The sequence below is a fragment of the Equus asinus genome, chromosome 8 (assembly GCF_041296235.1).
Source record: "Equus asinus isolate D_3611 breed Donkey chromosome 8, EquAss-T2T_v2, whole genome shotgun sequence".
Classification (NCBI taxonomy): domain Eukaryota; kingdom Metazoa; phylum Chordata; class Mammalia; order Perissodactyla; family Equidae; genus Equus; species Equus asinus.
Window position 1 is genome coordinate 22,290,314 of NC_091797.1, and position 14,486 is coordinate 22,304,799.

The 14,486-nt window shown below is 56.8% G+C and overlaps 1 protein-coding gene across 1 annotated transcript; it reads left to right on the plus strand.

Moving 5' to 3' along the window:
• The first annotated feature begins 54 nt into the window (after positions 1-54).
• CUL7 (cullin 7) lies at positions 55-14,370 on the plus strand. The gene is made up of 26 exons (XM_014837396.3): positions 55-488; positions 1,330-1,917; positions 2,596-2,747; positions 2,897-3,397; positions 3,926-4,064; positions 4,165-4,361; positions 4,657-4,885; positions 5,426-5,663; positions 5,750-5,855; positions 6,857-7,084; positions 7,360-7,450; positions 7,553-7,724; positions 7,888-7,993; positions 8,283-8,378; positions 8,566-8,741; positions 9,084-9,217; positions 9,491-9,673; positions 9,940-10,046; positions 10,137-10,319; positions 11,378-11,538; positions 11,709-11,925; positions 12,032-12,311; positions 13,040-13,185; positions 13,329-13,455; positions 13,544-13,749; positions 13,990-14,370. Exons 2-26 carry the CDS (start codon positions 1,338-1,340, stop codon positions 14,311-14,313), a joined length of 5,079 nt encoding a protein of 1,692 aa, XP_014692882.3. The 5' UTR covers positions 55-488; positions 1,330-1,337; the 3' UTR covers positions 14,314-14,370.
• Positions 14,371-14,486: the final 116 nt, after the last annotated feature.

Consider the following 14,486-nt stretch of genomic DNA (forward strand, 5'->3'; position numbering starts at 1 on the left):
AAGGCACTTCCGGTGGCAGGAGGGAGGACCAGAAGGAAGAGGAAAGGGCGGCGCAAAGAGGAGGTGCCGCGCGTCGCCGAGGTGGCACGGGCGGCACCGCCCCGGCGCTCTCCCAGGGCCCCTAGCTTTCCGCTGGGTCCGGCGGAAATGAGCCGCGGCTCCGGGCGGGCGCCGGAGCCCCCAAAGCTGGGGGGGCTGTGCCGCTGGGGGGATCAGGCTCCGCCCCGCCCCGCCCCGCCCCAGCCGCCGTGGACCTGCGCGCGGGCGATGACAGCGCCCGGCCCCAGGGCCCTTCGTCCCTGCGCGCCACGCCCCCTGCCCGCCTGCCAGTCCTCGGGAGGCACGCCCCCTCCCACCTCTCCGCCTCGACCCCCTCGGGGGGCGCAGGCGGGGCCCAAATCTCTGCCAGCGTCGCCGCCATCGTCTGCGCCGCGTCCCTAGCTCTGCGAAGGACAGGCCTCGCGCCAGGACCCCCATCGGCTTCTGAGGTGGCCAGAGCCCCGTCGCGGCCCCCTGCCCCTACCCTGCGTTTTCCTCAGCCCACTCGGCCACGGAGCCTCGCGCTCACCCGACCTCGCGGCCCCCCTTCCACCGGGCCTCGGGTTTCTCGCTTATCCGGCCTCGCTCCCTCCCCCTCACCTTGCCTCGCGCTCCTTGCTTCTCGGGCCTTCGACTCCGGCCATCAAGCTTCGCGCCCCTCGCCCATCGGGTCTCCTGTGACCCTTGTCCCGGGTCTCGCGTCACCCTCCAAGCCTTACTGCTCCAGTGCCTCCAGTCATCAGCTCCTGCAGCCCACCGGCCCCTCCTCCCAGCCCGTCGCGCCTTGCGCCCTCACCCCACCACCAATTCCATGGATCTGTTGTCTCTGCGACTCACACTCCTGTGCTTCTACCTTTAGAGCTAGGCCCGCCTCCCGTACACACTCGGGGTCTCTCTTCCCAACGCCCCGCAAACACACCCCCCTCTGGGCTTTGCATATTGCCTTCCCAGGGCTGCTGCTGCCGCTTGTCGCAGGGCCTTGGGACTCACTTGTAACTCCAAGGCTGCCCTGCCCCCACGGTCCCCTTCCCACAGCTCCAAACCAACCCCCTCCAGGCTGCAGGGCCTTGGACCCTCCTTTTAGCCCCCGATTTTTGTGTTCTCTCAGAACAAACACCCCAGTGTTCCTCTGCTTGGGCCTGACCCCACCCAGCCTGTAGCAGGCAACTCCTGGGCCCTGCTTTACCCCACCCAGCCCCACAGCTGTTCCCACAACTCCTGGATGTCCTTGCTTTTCTGACCTCCCCTCTCACTCTAGCTTGCCTGTTCTCTTTTCCTTGTGTGTACCAGGTGCCACGATGGTGGGGGAGCTCCGCTACAGGGAATTCAGAGTGCCCCTGGGGCCCGGCTTGCACGCCTACCCTGATGAGCTGATCCGCCAGCGGGTGGGCCACGATGGGCATCCTGAGTACCAGATCCGCTGGCTCATCCTCAGGCGTGGGGATGATGGGGAAGGGGGCTCTGGCCAAGTGGATTGCAAGGCTGAGCACATCCTGCTATGGATGTCCAACGACGAGATCTATGCCAACTGCCACAAGATGCTGGGCGAGGATGGCCAGGTCATCGGGCCCTCCCAGGAGACTGGAGGGGAGGCTGGGGCCCTGGACAAGTCTGTGCTGGGGGAGATGGAAACCGACGTGAAGTCTCTGATTCAGAGGGCGCTTCGGCAGCTGGAGGAGTGTGTGGGCAGCATCCCCCCTGCTCCTCTGCTTCACACTGTCCATGTGCTCAGCGCTTACGCCAGCATCGAGCCCCTCACTGGGGTGTTCAAAGACCCAAGGGTCCTTGACTTGCTCATGCACATGTTGAGCAGTCCCGATTATCAGATTCGCTGGAGCGCGGGCCGGATGATACAAGCCCTGGCATCCCATGATGCTGGTGAGGAGTAGCGTGGGGAGGAAAAGGGAGCAGGAGAAGGGCTGGGCTGGCTTAGGGCCTGCCAAGACACAGTGGCAGGAACCTCTGACTTCATCAGTGTGTAAATGATTCTGTTGCCCTTCTCTTAGAGTTGGAAAAACGGAGATGGGAAGGTGGGTGCAGGCAACTCTACAGAAAGAGGAAGGACTGAGTTCTCAAGAACTTCATATTAGTTGGCTTTCTTTGCAAAGGAAGAGTTTAGCATTTACACTATTAGACTGTTGTAGGAGATAGATACATAGGTAGATATGAAAAAGATAGTCACTTTTGGCTTTTTTTTTTAACGATTTTATTTTTTCCTTTTTTCTCCCCAAAGTCCCCCGGTACATAGTTGTGTATTTTTAGTTGTGGCTCCTTCTAGTTGTGGCATGTGGGACGCTGCCTCAGCGTGGTTTGATGAGCAGTGCCATGTCCGCGCCCAGGATTCGAACCGACGAAACACTGGGCCGCCTGCAGCGGAGTGCGCGAACTTAACCACTCGGCCTCGGGGCCGGCCCCTCACTTTTGGCTTTTGAAGCAAATCGTGTCATTCCTAGTGTGTCGAGGCAGAGGATTGGACTGAGAGAATAGAGGATCTAGGAGAGATGCCTGGGAAGGGAGAGGGTAGGGAGCAGTTACTGATTGGGGTGTGGGTTACAGGCACCCGGACCCAGATTCTTCTGTCACTGAGCCAACAAGAGGCCATTGAGAAGCACCTGGATTTTGACAGCCGCTGTGCTCTGCTGGCTCTGTTTGCACAGGCCACACTCTCTGAACACCCCATGTCTTTCGAGGGCATTCAACTGCCACAGGTATTCTGTGAGGGCATTGTGGGAGAGCTATGAACAAGATCTAGAGACCAGGCCTTTGCACCTGTCCATAGAGGATGGTGTAGAGAGGGGCTGAAGGTGGGACAAGGTGGACATAGTCCACATAGGCAGACAAAGGTTGTGTCCTACAGGTCCCGGGAAGGCTGCTCTTTTCCTTGGTGAAGCACTATTTGCATGTCACCTTCCTCCTCGATAAGCTGAATGACAGTGCTGCAGAACCAGGAGTGCAGAACAACTCTGCCCCCGAGGAGTTGAGTGGGGAGAGGGGTCGGCTGGAGCTGGAGTTCAGCATGGCCATGGGCACCCTGATCTCAGAGCTGGTGCAGGCCATGCGCTGGGACTGGGCCTCAAGCAGACAGGGGCCCTTGGCACGGTCCTCCTGTTCCATCTTCCAGCCCCAGCTGACAAATGCCGGCCCAGGGCTGCCACCTGCCCAGGCCCAGCCCTCCCTCAGGAGGTCAAGGCGGTTTCGCCCTCGCTCTGAGTTTGCAAGTGGTAATACCTATGCCTTGTATGTGCGGGATACGCTGCAGCCAGGGATGCGAGTGCGGATGCTGGATGATTACGAGGAGATCAGTGCTGGGGACGAGGGCGAGTTCCGTCAGAGCAACAGTGGCGTGCCCCCTGTGCAGGTGAGCGAGTGCATGGTGGTGGGATGCTGCTGGGGATCTCTCTTGGGTAGGGCATAACTGGGGCTTCATGCAGTGGGCTCTGGCAGGCCACCCAGGGAGAAAACCCTCAGTAGGATTGGGATGGTAAAAGGGGGGTCAGCAATTGAGAGGGGGGCCATTTGGAGGGCTGAGAAAACCTCAGTCTAGGAGGCTGTGAGGTCAGGAACACTCTCCTAGGAAGAAGCTTATATAGCAAGACTTTCCCAAAGGTCAGAGGAGACAGGGTGGTTGAGGCCAGGAGGAAGTGTAGGGGCTTACGCCATCAAGGATAGGGTGAGAGGAGAGGCAGAGCCCCACCCCTAGTAGTGGAAGGAGTCCTTTGTGTGTATTTTGTGTCCTCCATATGCCAGTGTTTTGCTATTTGGAGGTTTTTGCAAACCTGGCTGGGTAGTCACCCTGAGGGCTATATGTGCTCATCACTGGGCCACAGCCAGTCATTAAGTGAGCCCTTTCTTCCCCTTCCCTCTCTCTCTTTCCCGTATCCTCCAGGTGTTGTGGGAGTCGACGGGCCGTACCTATTGGGTACACTGGCACATGCTGGAGATTCTGGGCTTTGAGGAAGACATTGAGAATGTGGTCAAGGCTGATGAGTACAAGGGGGCAGTGGTCACTGGAGCCCTGGGTGCAGGTAAGCCTAGAGAGGAGGCAGGGGTCAGCTTTGAGCACAGGAGCAGTGCTCTGGCAGGGTAGGCAGTGACATCCCTGTGCCCTATGACCCATTTCCATAGCCTTGCCATCCTGGCGGTGGAAGCCCATGACAGAGCTCTATGCTGTGCCCTGCGTGCTGCCTGAGGATGAGGACACTGAGGAGAGTGAACACCTGACCCAGGCCGAGTGGTGGGAGCTCCTCTTCTTCATCAAGAAGCTCGATGGACCTGACCATCAGGAGGTTCTCCAGATCCTCCAGGAGAACCTGGATGGGGAGGTAGAGCCTTCCCGGAGATGTACACAATTTGGAGGGCTCCACTGCAAGGGCTGGAATGTCATAGAACATTCGGAAGGCTCAGGATGGGACGCGGAGTTCAATAGTGTAAGGGGCTGCAGGGGAGGGGTCTAGAATGTTCAGAGGTGTTGGTGAGCTGTTTGGGAGGAGCCAGCTGCCAGCCATGAGAGGTTCAGGATGGAGAAGGCATGTGCAGAGATCCCCACCTCTGCCAAGTGCCCCTGGAGCCTCTGTGCTGGCAGGCCTGCCTGCAGTGAGAGCTTCTCCTTGATGACAGATTCTGGATGACGAGGTCCTGGCTGAGCTGGCCGTGCCCATGGAGTTGGCCCAAGACTTGCTGCTGGCTCTGCCACAGCGACTTGATGACAGCGCTCTCAGGGACCTGTTCAACTGCCGAGTCTACAGGAAATATGGGCCCGAGGCCCTGGCAGGGCAGCCAGCTTACGCATCCCTGCTGGAAGCCCAGGCCCAGCCTCAGGAATCAGCAGATGCAGCCAGAGTGGAAGGTGGGGTGCCAAACAGACTCAGCAGCTCTGCAGACTGGCTTCTAGGAGGGCATTAGCCCAGGAGAGATGTTTGTGCTGATTTTTGTGCAGTGCTGTCTGGAAGAGATAGCACCTTAGGAAGAATCTAAAACTTAGAGATAAGCAATGAATGGAGCAGACATTGTACTCCCTCCAAAGAGTGAAGGCTGATGTACAGTTAGAAAATCGCAAGAGATCTGAAGCCTTGAAAAGCTCCCACATTTAACTTTTTCTTTTGTAGAGAAAAACAAATTATTGCATGCTTTTAGATATAGGGAAATGCTCTGCTGTTTGCAGACAGGAAGTTCCTTTGCTATTTAAGAATACAAAGTTTGTTGTGAAGCTCCTTATTAGTACATTAAGAGACGTTTTGAGATCCGCAAACCTAACTTTTAGAGGGACAAAAAAAATCAAAGACATTTTTAGAAGAAATTAGGAAACAAGATGGAGAGTTAAGAGTCTGTCCTCTGATCCTTTGCGTGACTAACGATGCCCAACTCTTGTGACTTTCCCTGCCTGTAGCAAAAGAACCCCCGACTCAGTGCCCCAACACTCCCCTGCGGCGTCTGGCAGAGGGTTATGGTCAGCCTGGGAAAATCTTCCTGGATCTGGAGCGAGCCCTCAGCTCAGAGGGGGCCCAGGACAGTGAAGTCAAGCCATTGCTGCTGCAGCTGCAGAGACAGCCCCAGCCGTTCCTCGTGCTCATGCGGAGCCTTGATACTCCGGCGGCCAACAAGTCCCTGCACCTGACCGTTCTGAGGTGAGGGGGTGCTGAGAGACAGGGTTGGGCAAAGGGGTCTCTGAGGCTGGCTGCACATCTCTCCCCTCCCGTGCTCTGCTCCCCAGAATCCTCACGCAACTGGTGGACTTTCCCGAGGCGCTGCTGCTCCCCTGGCACGAGGCCATGGATGCCTGCATGGCCTGCCTGCGGTCCCCAGACACTGACCGAGAGGTACCCTGCCCTGCTCAGGGGAGATGCTGAGAGGGAGAGGACACGAGGCAGCCTGTGCCGAGGCAGACCCCAGGCGAGGCTCTGGAGGGCACAGTGGAGCCTTTGTGCACTTGGTTTGGGTTTTGTTTTTAAAACTGAATTTTATTTTTTTGAATAGGTATTACATTCACACTGTTCACAAATCAAAATGATCTAACGAGGTATACACTGAGAATCCTCACTCCCACCTGAATCCCTGTTCTCCCAGTGCCCCCACACGCCCCTTTGTTGGTAACCACTTGTATTCATTTTTGTATCCTTGCTGTGTTTCTAAACAAACCCAAATGCATGATCTTATTTGCCCTCTCCTTTCTTACACAAAAGGTTATGTCTATATTATGTTAAGATCCTCAGTGACTCCTGTTTGGCTGGGCCTGTGGGGAAAGGGGGATGAAGGAGGCAGAGGGGATCATCACATCCCAGAGACCCCTGCCACTGAGAGGTCCTGGGCATGGAAAGCTTTGGGAAGGGGTCAGAGAACTAGGGTCATAGTGGCAGTGGGGGTCTGCAGTACACACCTTTGGCTGTTACTCAGATTTTGGTTTCTGCGGTGGACTCACTGAGTGCCCACACACATATCTGGTCCCTCTCGGTCCCCTCCCTGCTATCAGGTATCTGTGCTTGGGGCCTGAGCATCTCAAGATGCAGCCCCACAGCTGGTTCTTAGGACAGCTAGGCCTGAAAAGAAACAACCTGGGATGCTCTCTGCAGCTGCTGCCAACATAATCAGTAGTCGAGAACCCCAGGGTGGCAGGGCATGTCCCTTTCAGTTTGTCTTTAGTTCTCTGACTCCACCCAGCCTTCGTGTCTCTTCCATCCCTGTCTTTTTACTTCCTCACTCTGTCTTGTTCACTGCCGTGACCCCAGCATCCAGCACACAGTGGGTGTATAATAAATACTACTGCAATACCCTGCGGCCCATGCCTTGTCCCCTTTATTCACATCCCCCTGTCCCATCCCAGGTGCTTCAGGAACTGATCTTCTTCCTGCACCACCTGGCCTCGGTGAGCAGGGACTATGCTGTGGTGCTTAATCAGCTGGGAGCCCGAGATGCCATCTCCAAGGCCCTGGAAAAGCACCTGGGAAAGCTGGAGCTGGCTCAGGAGCTGCGGGACATGGTCTTCAAGTGTGAGAAGCATGCCCACCTCTACCGGAAACTCACCACCAACATCCTGGGAGGCTGTATCCAGGTCAGGAGGAAGGGCAGGGGAAGCTTGTGGGTTCACAGCTGGGTAAGAATATGAAACTGGAGCAGCAGCCGGGGCAGGGGGTGTGTTCCTGAAGTTGGGAAAGGCAGGTGAGTCCAGTGGCCCCGGGGCGTCTGTTCTCCGCCCCTCTTCCCCATTTGGTCCTGCTGTGCCAGTGTCATGAAGAAAGTCCCATTGCTGCTGGGTCTTTTCTCCTTCCTTGTTTCCATGTTCCTCCTCTCTCCCCGCACCCCTCCTCTCTGATGTCCCGGCTGCAGATGGTGCTGGGCCAGATTGAAGACCACAGACGAACCCACCGACCCATCAACATCCCCTTCTTTGACGTGTTCCTCAGGCATCTCTGCCAGGGTTCGTGCCTGTCCCCACACTACGCCACATCCCCACACCTACGTCTGTTTTCCCTCTACACCTACCAGGCTGTGACCTCCACCCCCTCCCGCTTGCCCCCAGGCTCCAGTGTGGAAGTGAAGGAGGAGAAGTGCTGGGAGAAGGTGGAGGTGTCCTCCAACCCGCACCGGGCCAGCAAGCTGACGGACCGCAACCCCAAGACCTACTGGGAGTCCAATGGCAGCGCCGGCTCCCACTACATCACCTTGCACATGCACCAGGGTGTCCTCATCAGGTATCACATTCCACGCATATGCTTAGCTATAGACCTGCACTTTCTCGTGACTTCCCTGTGTTTGGGAAGCACCACCCCCTGAAAGTGACCAGAGTCCTCTCCGTTCTGTCTGCAAAGACATGACTGGTTCTGGTTCTGATTGCTTCCCCTTCTCCACTCCCAGGCAGCTCACTCTGCTGGTGGCTGGCGAAGACTCGAGCTACATGCCAGCCAGAGTGGTAGTGTTTGGGGGTGACAGCACCAGCTCTCTTAACACAGAACTCAACTCGGTAGGGACCCCCGTGCCATTAGACCACCCCTCACAGGATCTGCTCTCCTGCCCAGACTCCTAACCTCCTATATTCCTCCCTGTCTTGAGCCTCATAGAAAGTTGAGTCGTTTATCCCTGTTCCTGTGTGATGGCATCAGGCCCTGAGCAGTGAGGGTGGCATTAGGACCCTGTCCATCCCAGGGCTGAGGGAGGAGAGGGACATAGTGAGGGGACCGGAAAAGACTTGTGTGCTCTCAGCATTCCCATCCACATGTGTGGAGGTGACAGTCCTCTCTGCCCACCATCAGGTCAATGTGATGCCCTCTGCCAGCCGGCTGATCCTCCTGGAGAACCTGAACCGCTTCTGGCCCATCATCCAGATCCGCATAAAGCGCTGCCAGCAGGTATGGCAGGAGGGTGAGGTGTGGCCCCAGGCTTGGGGCTCTGGACCCTGTACTGTTGCAGATCTTGGGCCAGAGCTCCCGCCAGGGTTGCGAGCAGCTCCAGGAGTGAGGCCTGAGGGTGTGGCTGACACTAGCCCGTCCTGAGGAGGATGTGGGGCAGGTGAAAACAAGCCTTTGGGCGTTGCAGGGTGGCATCGACACGCGCATTCGGGGATTGGAGGTCTTGGGCCCCAAGCCCACGTTCTGGCCAGTGTTCCAGGAGCAGCTGTGTCGTCACACACGCCTCTTCTACATGGTTCGGGCACAGGCCTGGAGCCAGGACATAGCAGAGGACCGCAGGAGCCTCCTGCACCTGAGTTCTAGGTGTGTGTGAGCATGTGAGTGTGCCTGTGTGTGTGTGAAAGGTAAGAGTATTACAGATGGCTGCCGGGCGGGGTTCTGTGGAGGGCATAAGATGGAAGGTCAGCATGCTTGGGGTGGGGGCTGGAGTGTTTTGCAGTTGGGGAAGGGAAGAAAGGCTAAAGAAAACAGATCTCCGTGATGGGCTGGGAATGGGATGTGCAGTTAACCTAGGGGAGTTGTGAAGTTCCCAGCAGGGATTTGGTCTGGTTGCTAGGGGTTAGCGGGCAGTCTCAGGCTGGGTGGACACTGGGGTAACTTAAGCCTCAAGTTCCTGACACCTTCCTTCCCTATTCTCATCCCCAGACTCCATGGGGCTCTGCGCCATGAGCAGAATTTTGCTGATGGCTTCCTCCCTGACAACGAGGCCGCCCAAGCTCTGGGCAAGACCTGCTGGGAAGCCCTGGTCAGCCCACTGGTGCAGAACATCACCTCCCCTGGTAACCAGCCTGACCCTGGCCCCCTTTACCATCTTATTGCTTGGCCCCACTTAGCAGCCCTTCTTGCTCTGCCCTGAGGGTTGTGCTCTTGGCCCTTCAGTACTGCATTCCTTTGGTGCCCCGGTGCTTTCCCGTGTCTCCCTGATACCACAAGGTCAGGAGGGGCCTTGCCACTTTCTTCCCCATATCATTCATCCATCTGCTCCTCTCTGCGCTCCTGTGCAGCCCAGCCTCTCCCACCGCCCTGCCTTGCTTGTTTTTCCCAACCTCTAGATGAGGATGGTGTCAGCCCCCTGGGCTGGCTGCTGGACCAGTACTTGGAGTGTCGGGAAGCTGCCCACAACCCCCAGAGCCGCGCTGCAGCTTTCTCCTCGCGGGTGCGCCGCCTCACCCACCTGCTGGTGCATGTGGAGCCCTGTGAGGTGCCCCCTCTGGTGGTGGCCACTCCTCGGCCCCGTGAGTACTGGGGACTCAGGTGGGAGCTCAGTTGGGGCATTTCCCTGTGTTCCCCACTCGCATGCTACAGGCTTCTGTCCCTCCTCATCCTTCCCCTCCGTATGTGCTCAGCCTGTTCATCTTCCAGGTTTGTGTCACCCCCACCCAGGAGCATCATTTTGGGTGGGAGCATGTCAGGAAAGGCCCCAGGGTTCACCCTTGAATGGGGACCCAGGAGCTGAGGGATTGCCCCCTCCTTGCCCCTGCCCCTTCCTCTGTCTCCACAGAGGGCAGAAACAGAAGCCATGACTGGAGCTCCCTGGCTACCCGGGGACTTCCCAGCAGCATCATGAGAAACCTGACCCGCTGCTGGGGAGCCGTGGTGGAGGAGCAGGTGGGCAGGAGCAGGTGCGGCGGAGGGAGGGAAGAACTATAAAGGTGGCATGTTGGCTTGCCTCTTCACGCTGCTGCCACCTCCCTCCAGGTGAACAATTTTCTGACCTCACACTGGCGGGATGATGACTTCGTGCCACGCTACTGTGAACACTTTAATAACCTGCAGAAGTCGAGCTCCGAGCTGTTTGGGCCACGGGCAGCCTTCTTGCTGGCCCTGCAGAACGGCTGTGCTGGTGCCTTGCTGAAGCTCCCTTTTCTCAAAGCTGCCCACGTAAGCCTTGCCAGCTCACCTCACCTCCGCAACTCTCCCTTCTCCATCTCCTCAAAATGGCCCACCCTTCCATTCCCATTCACCAAGGAACACGTATTTGTATATAACCATGTTATCAAAAATTCAAAATATGGAAAAAAGAGGGGCTGGCCCCATGGTGTAGAGGTTAAGTTCAGTGTGCTCCACTTCGGTGACCCAGGTTCCTGGGTTTGGATCCTGGGTGTAGACCTACACCACTGGTCAGCCAGGCTGAGGTGGTGTCCCACATACAAAATAGAGGAAGACAGGCACAGATGTTAGCTCAGGGCCAATCTTCCTCACCAAAAGAAAAAATTTAAAAAAAAGTGACCTGCAGCATGCCATCCTAATATATCTTGATAAACTTTCTTCTGTTTGTGTGTGAGGTTTCATGTAGTTTGCTCGTAAGTAGCTAAAATGCTTTACCCTGTTTTCTTTTGACCATTACATTAAAAGCCTTGTTCAGTGTTGCTATTTGTCTTCATTTTTTATATTTGCATAAATTCCATCTAATGGATGTACTATAACTTACTCCACCATTAGCATTCATTCCATAAATATTTAATAAGCGCTTAAAATGTGTCAGGCACTGTGATAAGAGCTGGGATAGATGCTGTCCCTCCCCTCAAAGTTTATAGTCTCCTAGGGAAGACACACAGTTTAGCAAATGATAAACTAAAATATGATACTCACCCTGGTAACAAAGAACCATGCAGCAGGTACATGGAGCAGTGGCTCCTTGAGTTGCTTCCGGTTGTGCTCTTATCAGTAACACCAGTGGGACCATCTTTGTGCACTTAACTTATTTCCTCACTTTAAATTATTGTTATCGGTTTGATTTTTAGACACGCTCAATGTGAAAAAACACTTATTAATTGTTAATATTAATTTGCACAACTGTTAATGATTTCATAGAAGCATTGACCCATTTATGAAGCTGCTGGCCATTCATGTCTACTTCCTCTGACCCTGTTCACTGCTCCCCCTCACCTCCTCCACTTGCTCGTTCATGGTTTTCCTGTGCTCTTCCCACTGTCCAGGTGAGTGAGCAGTTCGCTCGGCACATTGACCAGAGGATCCAGGGCAGCCGGATTGGGGGTGCCCGGGGAATGGAGATGCTGGCGCAACTGCAGCGATGCCTGGAAACTGTCCTGGTTTTCTCTGGCCTGGAGATAGCCACCACCTTTGAGTATTACTACCAGTGAGTGTGGACCTAGGCAGTGGGAGGTGGGAGGAGGGAGGATGACAGGGGCAGAGTCAGCTCACAGGACCTGGGAGTCTGGGGTCCAGGCAGACTGGTGTCCTGGAGCAGGAGGCCGGGTCGTGCTGCCTGCCCAGACTGAGGCTCCGCCTGGGCTGTGTGTGCTGCAGGCACTACATGGCAGACCGTCTCCTGGGCGTGGGCTCGAGCTGGCTGGAGGGGGCCGTGCTGGAGCAGATCGGCCTCTGCTTCCCCAACCGCCTCCCCCAGCAGATGTTGCGGAGTCTGAGCACCTCCGAGGAGCTGCAGCGCCAGTTCCACGTCTACCAGCTCCAGCGGCTTGACCAGGAACTCCTGAAGCTGGAGGACACAGAGAAAAAGATGCAGGTGGGTGTTAGGAGGGATTAGCAAATGGGAGGGCAGGAAGGAGAGAGGCCTGGAGCAGACCAGAGGAGGCTTGTCGGCTTTTGGGAACCCTGTGTTCCTTCTTCAGGGGGGCCATGGGGCCAGTGGCAAGGAGTATGAGAGAGAGAACGAAGAGGAAGCTGAGGAAGCTGGGGCAGCGGCAGCAGCAGCAGATAAAGCAGAGGTGGAGGAGGAGGAGGAGAATGAGGACCTCTACTATGAAGGGGCAATGCCAGAAGTGTCTGTGCTAGTCCTGTCACCACGCTGCTGGCCCATTGCCTCCATCTGCCACACGCTGAACCCCAAAATCTGCCTGCCTTCCTACCTGAGGGGCACTTTGAACCGATACTCCAACTTCTACAACAAGAGTGAGGAGCCGGGCAGAGGGAACTGGGGGCTGGGAAGAGGATGGGATACCAGGAAAGAACCTGGGGTTGGGAGTCTTGATGGGGTGGATTTGAGAAGAAAGGGGCAGGAGCTTAGGTTTGGGATTGGAGCAGGGATGGGGGTGCTATCAGGCACCAGATCCCCAAACTGTTGCCTTTTCTGTCCTTAAAATAAGACCCGGGACTTTGCTTTATGGGTGGTGGGGAGGATGGAGGTAGGAGGCACCTGAGGCTACCAGAAAGGGCTTTCCCTCAGTGGTAGGGGTCTGTCTCCTGGTCAGTCCCTGTAACCTGAGCTCCCCGCTGGGGGCTGATCCCGGGCTGGGCAGCCACCAAGGAGGGGGAAGAGACTCAGACCCTGCCCTCAGGGAGCTCCCAGGCTAATGGGGGAGACATTGTTTCCTCTCTCCAGTCTGATGAGAGCCCTAGTCCTTCCTCACTTCATGGTTTTGTCACTAAAAAGAGAGGGGAACTCCTGGAAGGACTGATCAGAGCCCACCTGGTGCAGGGCTAGGCACAGGGTGGGCTCCCAGATAGCTGGGGCTTACCTGGGAGGCAGGCACAGAGCAGGCTGAGGTCTGGAAACTCAGACCAGGAACCACAGTGCCCATAAACACTGGGCCGCACCCTGCAGAGAATAGCAACGGCAAAGCTCCACCAATTGTGTGTCCTCACAGCCATGACTCCCTCCTTCTCCTTGACCTTCTCAGGTCAGAGCTACCCTGTCGTAGAGCGGGGCCCACAGAGGCGACTGCAGTGGACGTGGCTGGGCCGGGCTGAGCTGCAGTTTGGAGACCAGACCCTGCATGTGTCCACCGTGCAGATGTGGCTGCTGCTGTACCTCAACGACCTGAAGGTGGCCCAGCCCCTCTGTGCCTCCCTCTGTCTACCACTTGTCCCTCACCTTTATTCCCTACACCTCGACTCCCTCTCCTTCCCTCCACCCTTTCTGCTCTACCCCTTGAGGAGGCCCTGAGTATTTCCCTCCTCTTCTCTCAGGAGGTCTCTGTGGAAAGTCTGCTGGCTCTCTCAGGGCTTTCTCAAGACATGCTGAATCAGGCAATTGGGCCTCTTACCTCTTTAAGAGGCCCCCTAGACCTTCACGAGCAAAAGGACGTCCCAGGAGGTATGCACTTAGGACAGAGGGGCCTCTGTTCTGAGCCAGGGCCAGGCTCCTCGTGGGCCCCCCACCGAGTGACCAGCACTTATTTCAGGGGTACTCAAGATTCGAGATGCCAGTGAGGAGCCCAGGCCAAGGAGGGGCAACGTGTGGCTCATCCCACCTCAGACATACCTGAAAGCTGAGGATGAAGAGGGCCGGAACCTGGAGAAGAGACGGAACCTTCTGAACTGCCTCATTGTCCGAATCCTCAAGGCCCATGGGGACGAGGGGCTGCACATTGACCAGCTTGTCTGTCTGGTAGGTGGGGTGGACAGTGGGTGAAGGAGCTTTGGGGTGGAGAGCAGTCTGACACAGGAGGAGGTGGGGCCACGTCTGAAGCATCTGGTTCACTAGGGAGCCTGTGGGTGTGAGGAGTGAGGTTGGGTACACGTAATGTCCTTGCGGCCTCCTGTCCTGGCAGCTTGTGGTCGGAGTGGCAGCTGGAGGTGGGGTAAGCAGCGTGTCTTGACCAACTGCTTCCCCTCCTCTCCACACCAGGTGCTGGAGGCTTGGCAGAAGGGCCCATGTCCTCCCAGGGGTTTGGTCAGCAGCCTTGGCAGGGGGTCTGCCTGCAGCAGCACCGATGTCCTCTCCTGCATCCTACATCTCCTGGGCAAGGGCACAGTGAGACGCCATGATGACCGGCCCCAGACACTGTCCTATGCAGTCCCCGTGACAGTGATGGAGCCTCACACCGAGTCCCTGAACCCAGGCTCCTCGGGCCCCAATCCACCCCTCACCTTCCACACCCTGCAGATTCGCTCGCGGGGTGTGCCCTATGCCTCCTGCACTGGCACCCAGAGCTTCTCTACCTTCCGGTAGCCCTGGAGCTTGGGCCAGGGCTTTCTACACAAGTAAAATGCAGGAGTTCGATACGTGGCCTATGTGTGTTTGGTGACTGCTAGGGATCTGAGAGCAGAAGGGAGGCTTTCCTGGCTGAGAGGGGAAGACAGCCCTCTGGCTCTGAAGCTGCCTCATGCCACACCAGGAGTCTC

Coding starts and splice junctions, on each gene's coding strand:
- CUL7 (XM_014837396.3), top strand. CDS start 1,338: ATGGTGGGGGAGCTCCGCTACAGGGAATTCAGAGTGCCCCTGGGGCCC. Junction 10,320..11,377: donor CTTTTCTCAAAGCTGCCCAC/GTAAGCCTTGCC, acceptor CCCACTGTCCAG/GTGAGTGAGCAGTTCGCTCG. Junction 12,312..13,039: donor CTCCAACTTCTACAACAAGA/GTGAGGAGCCGG, acceptor TGACCTTCTCAG/GTCAGAGCTACCCTGTCGTA.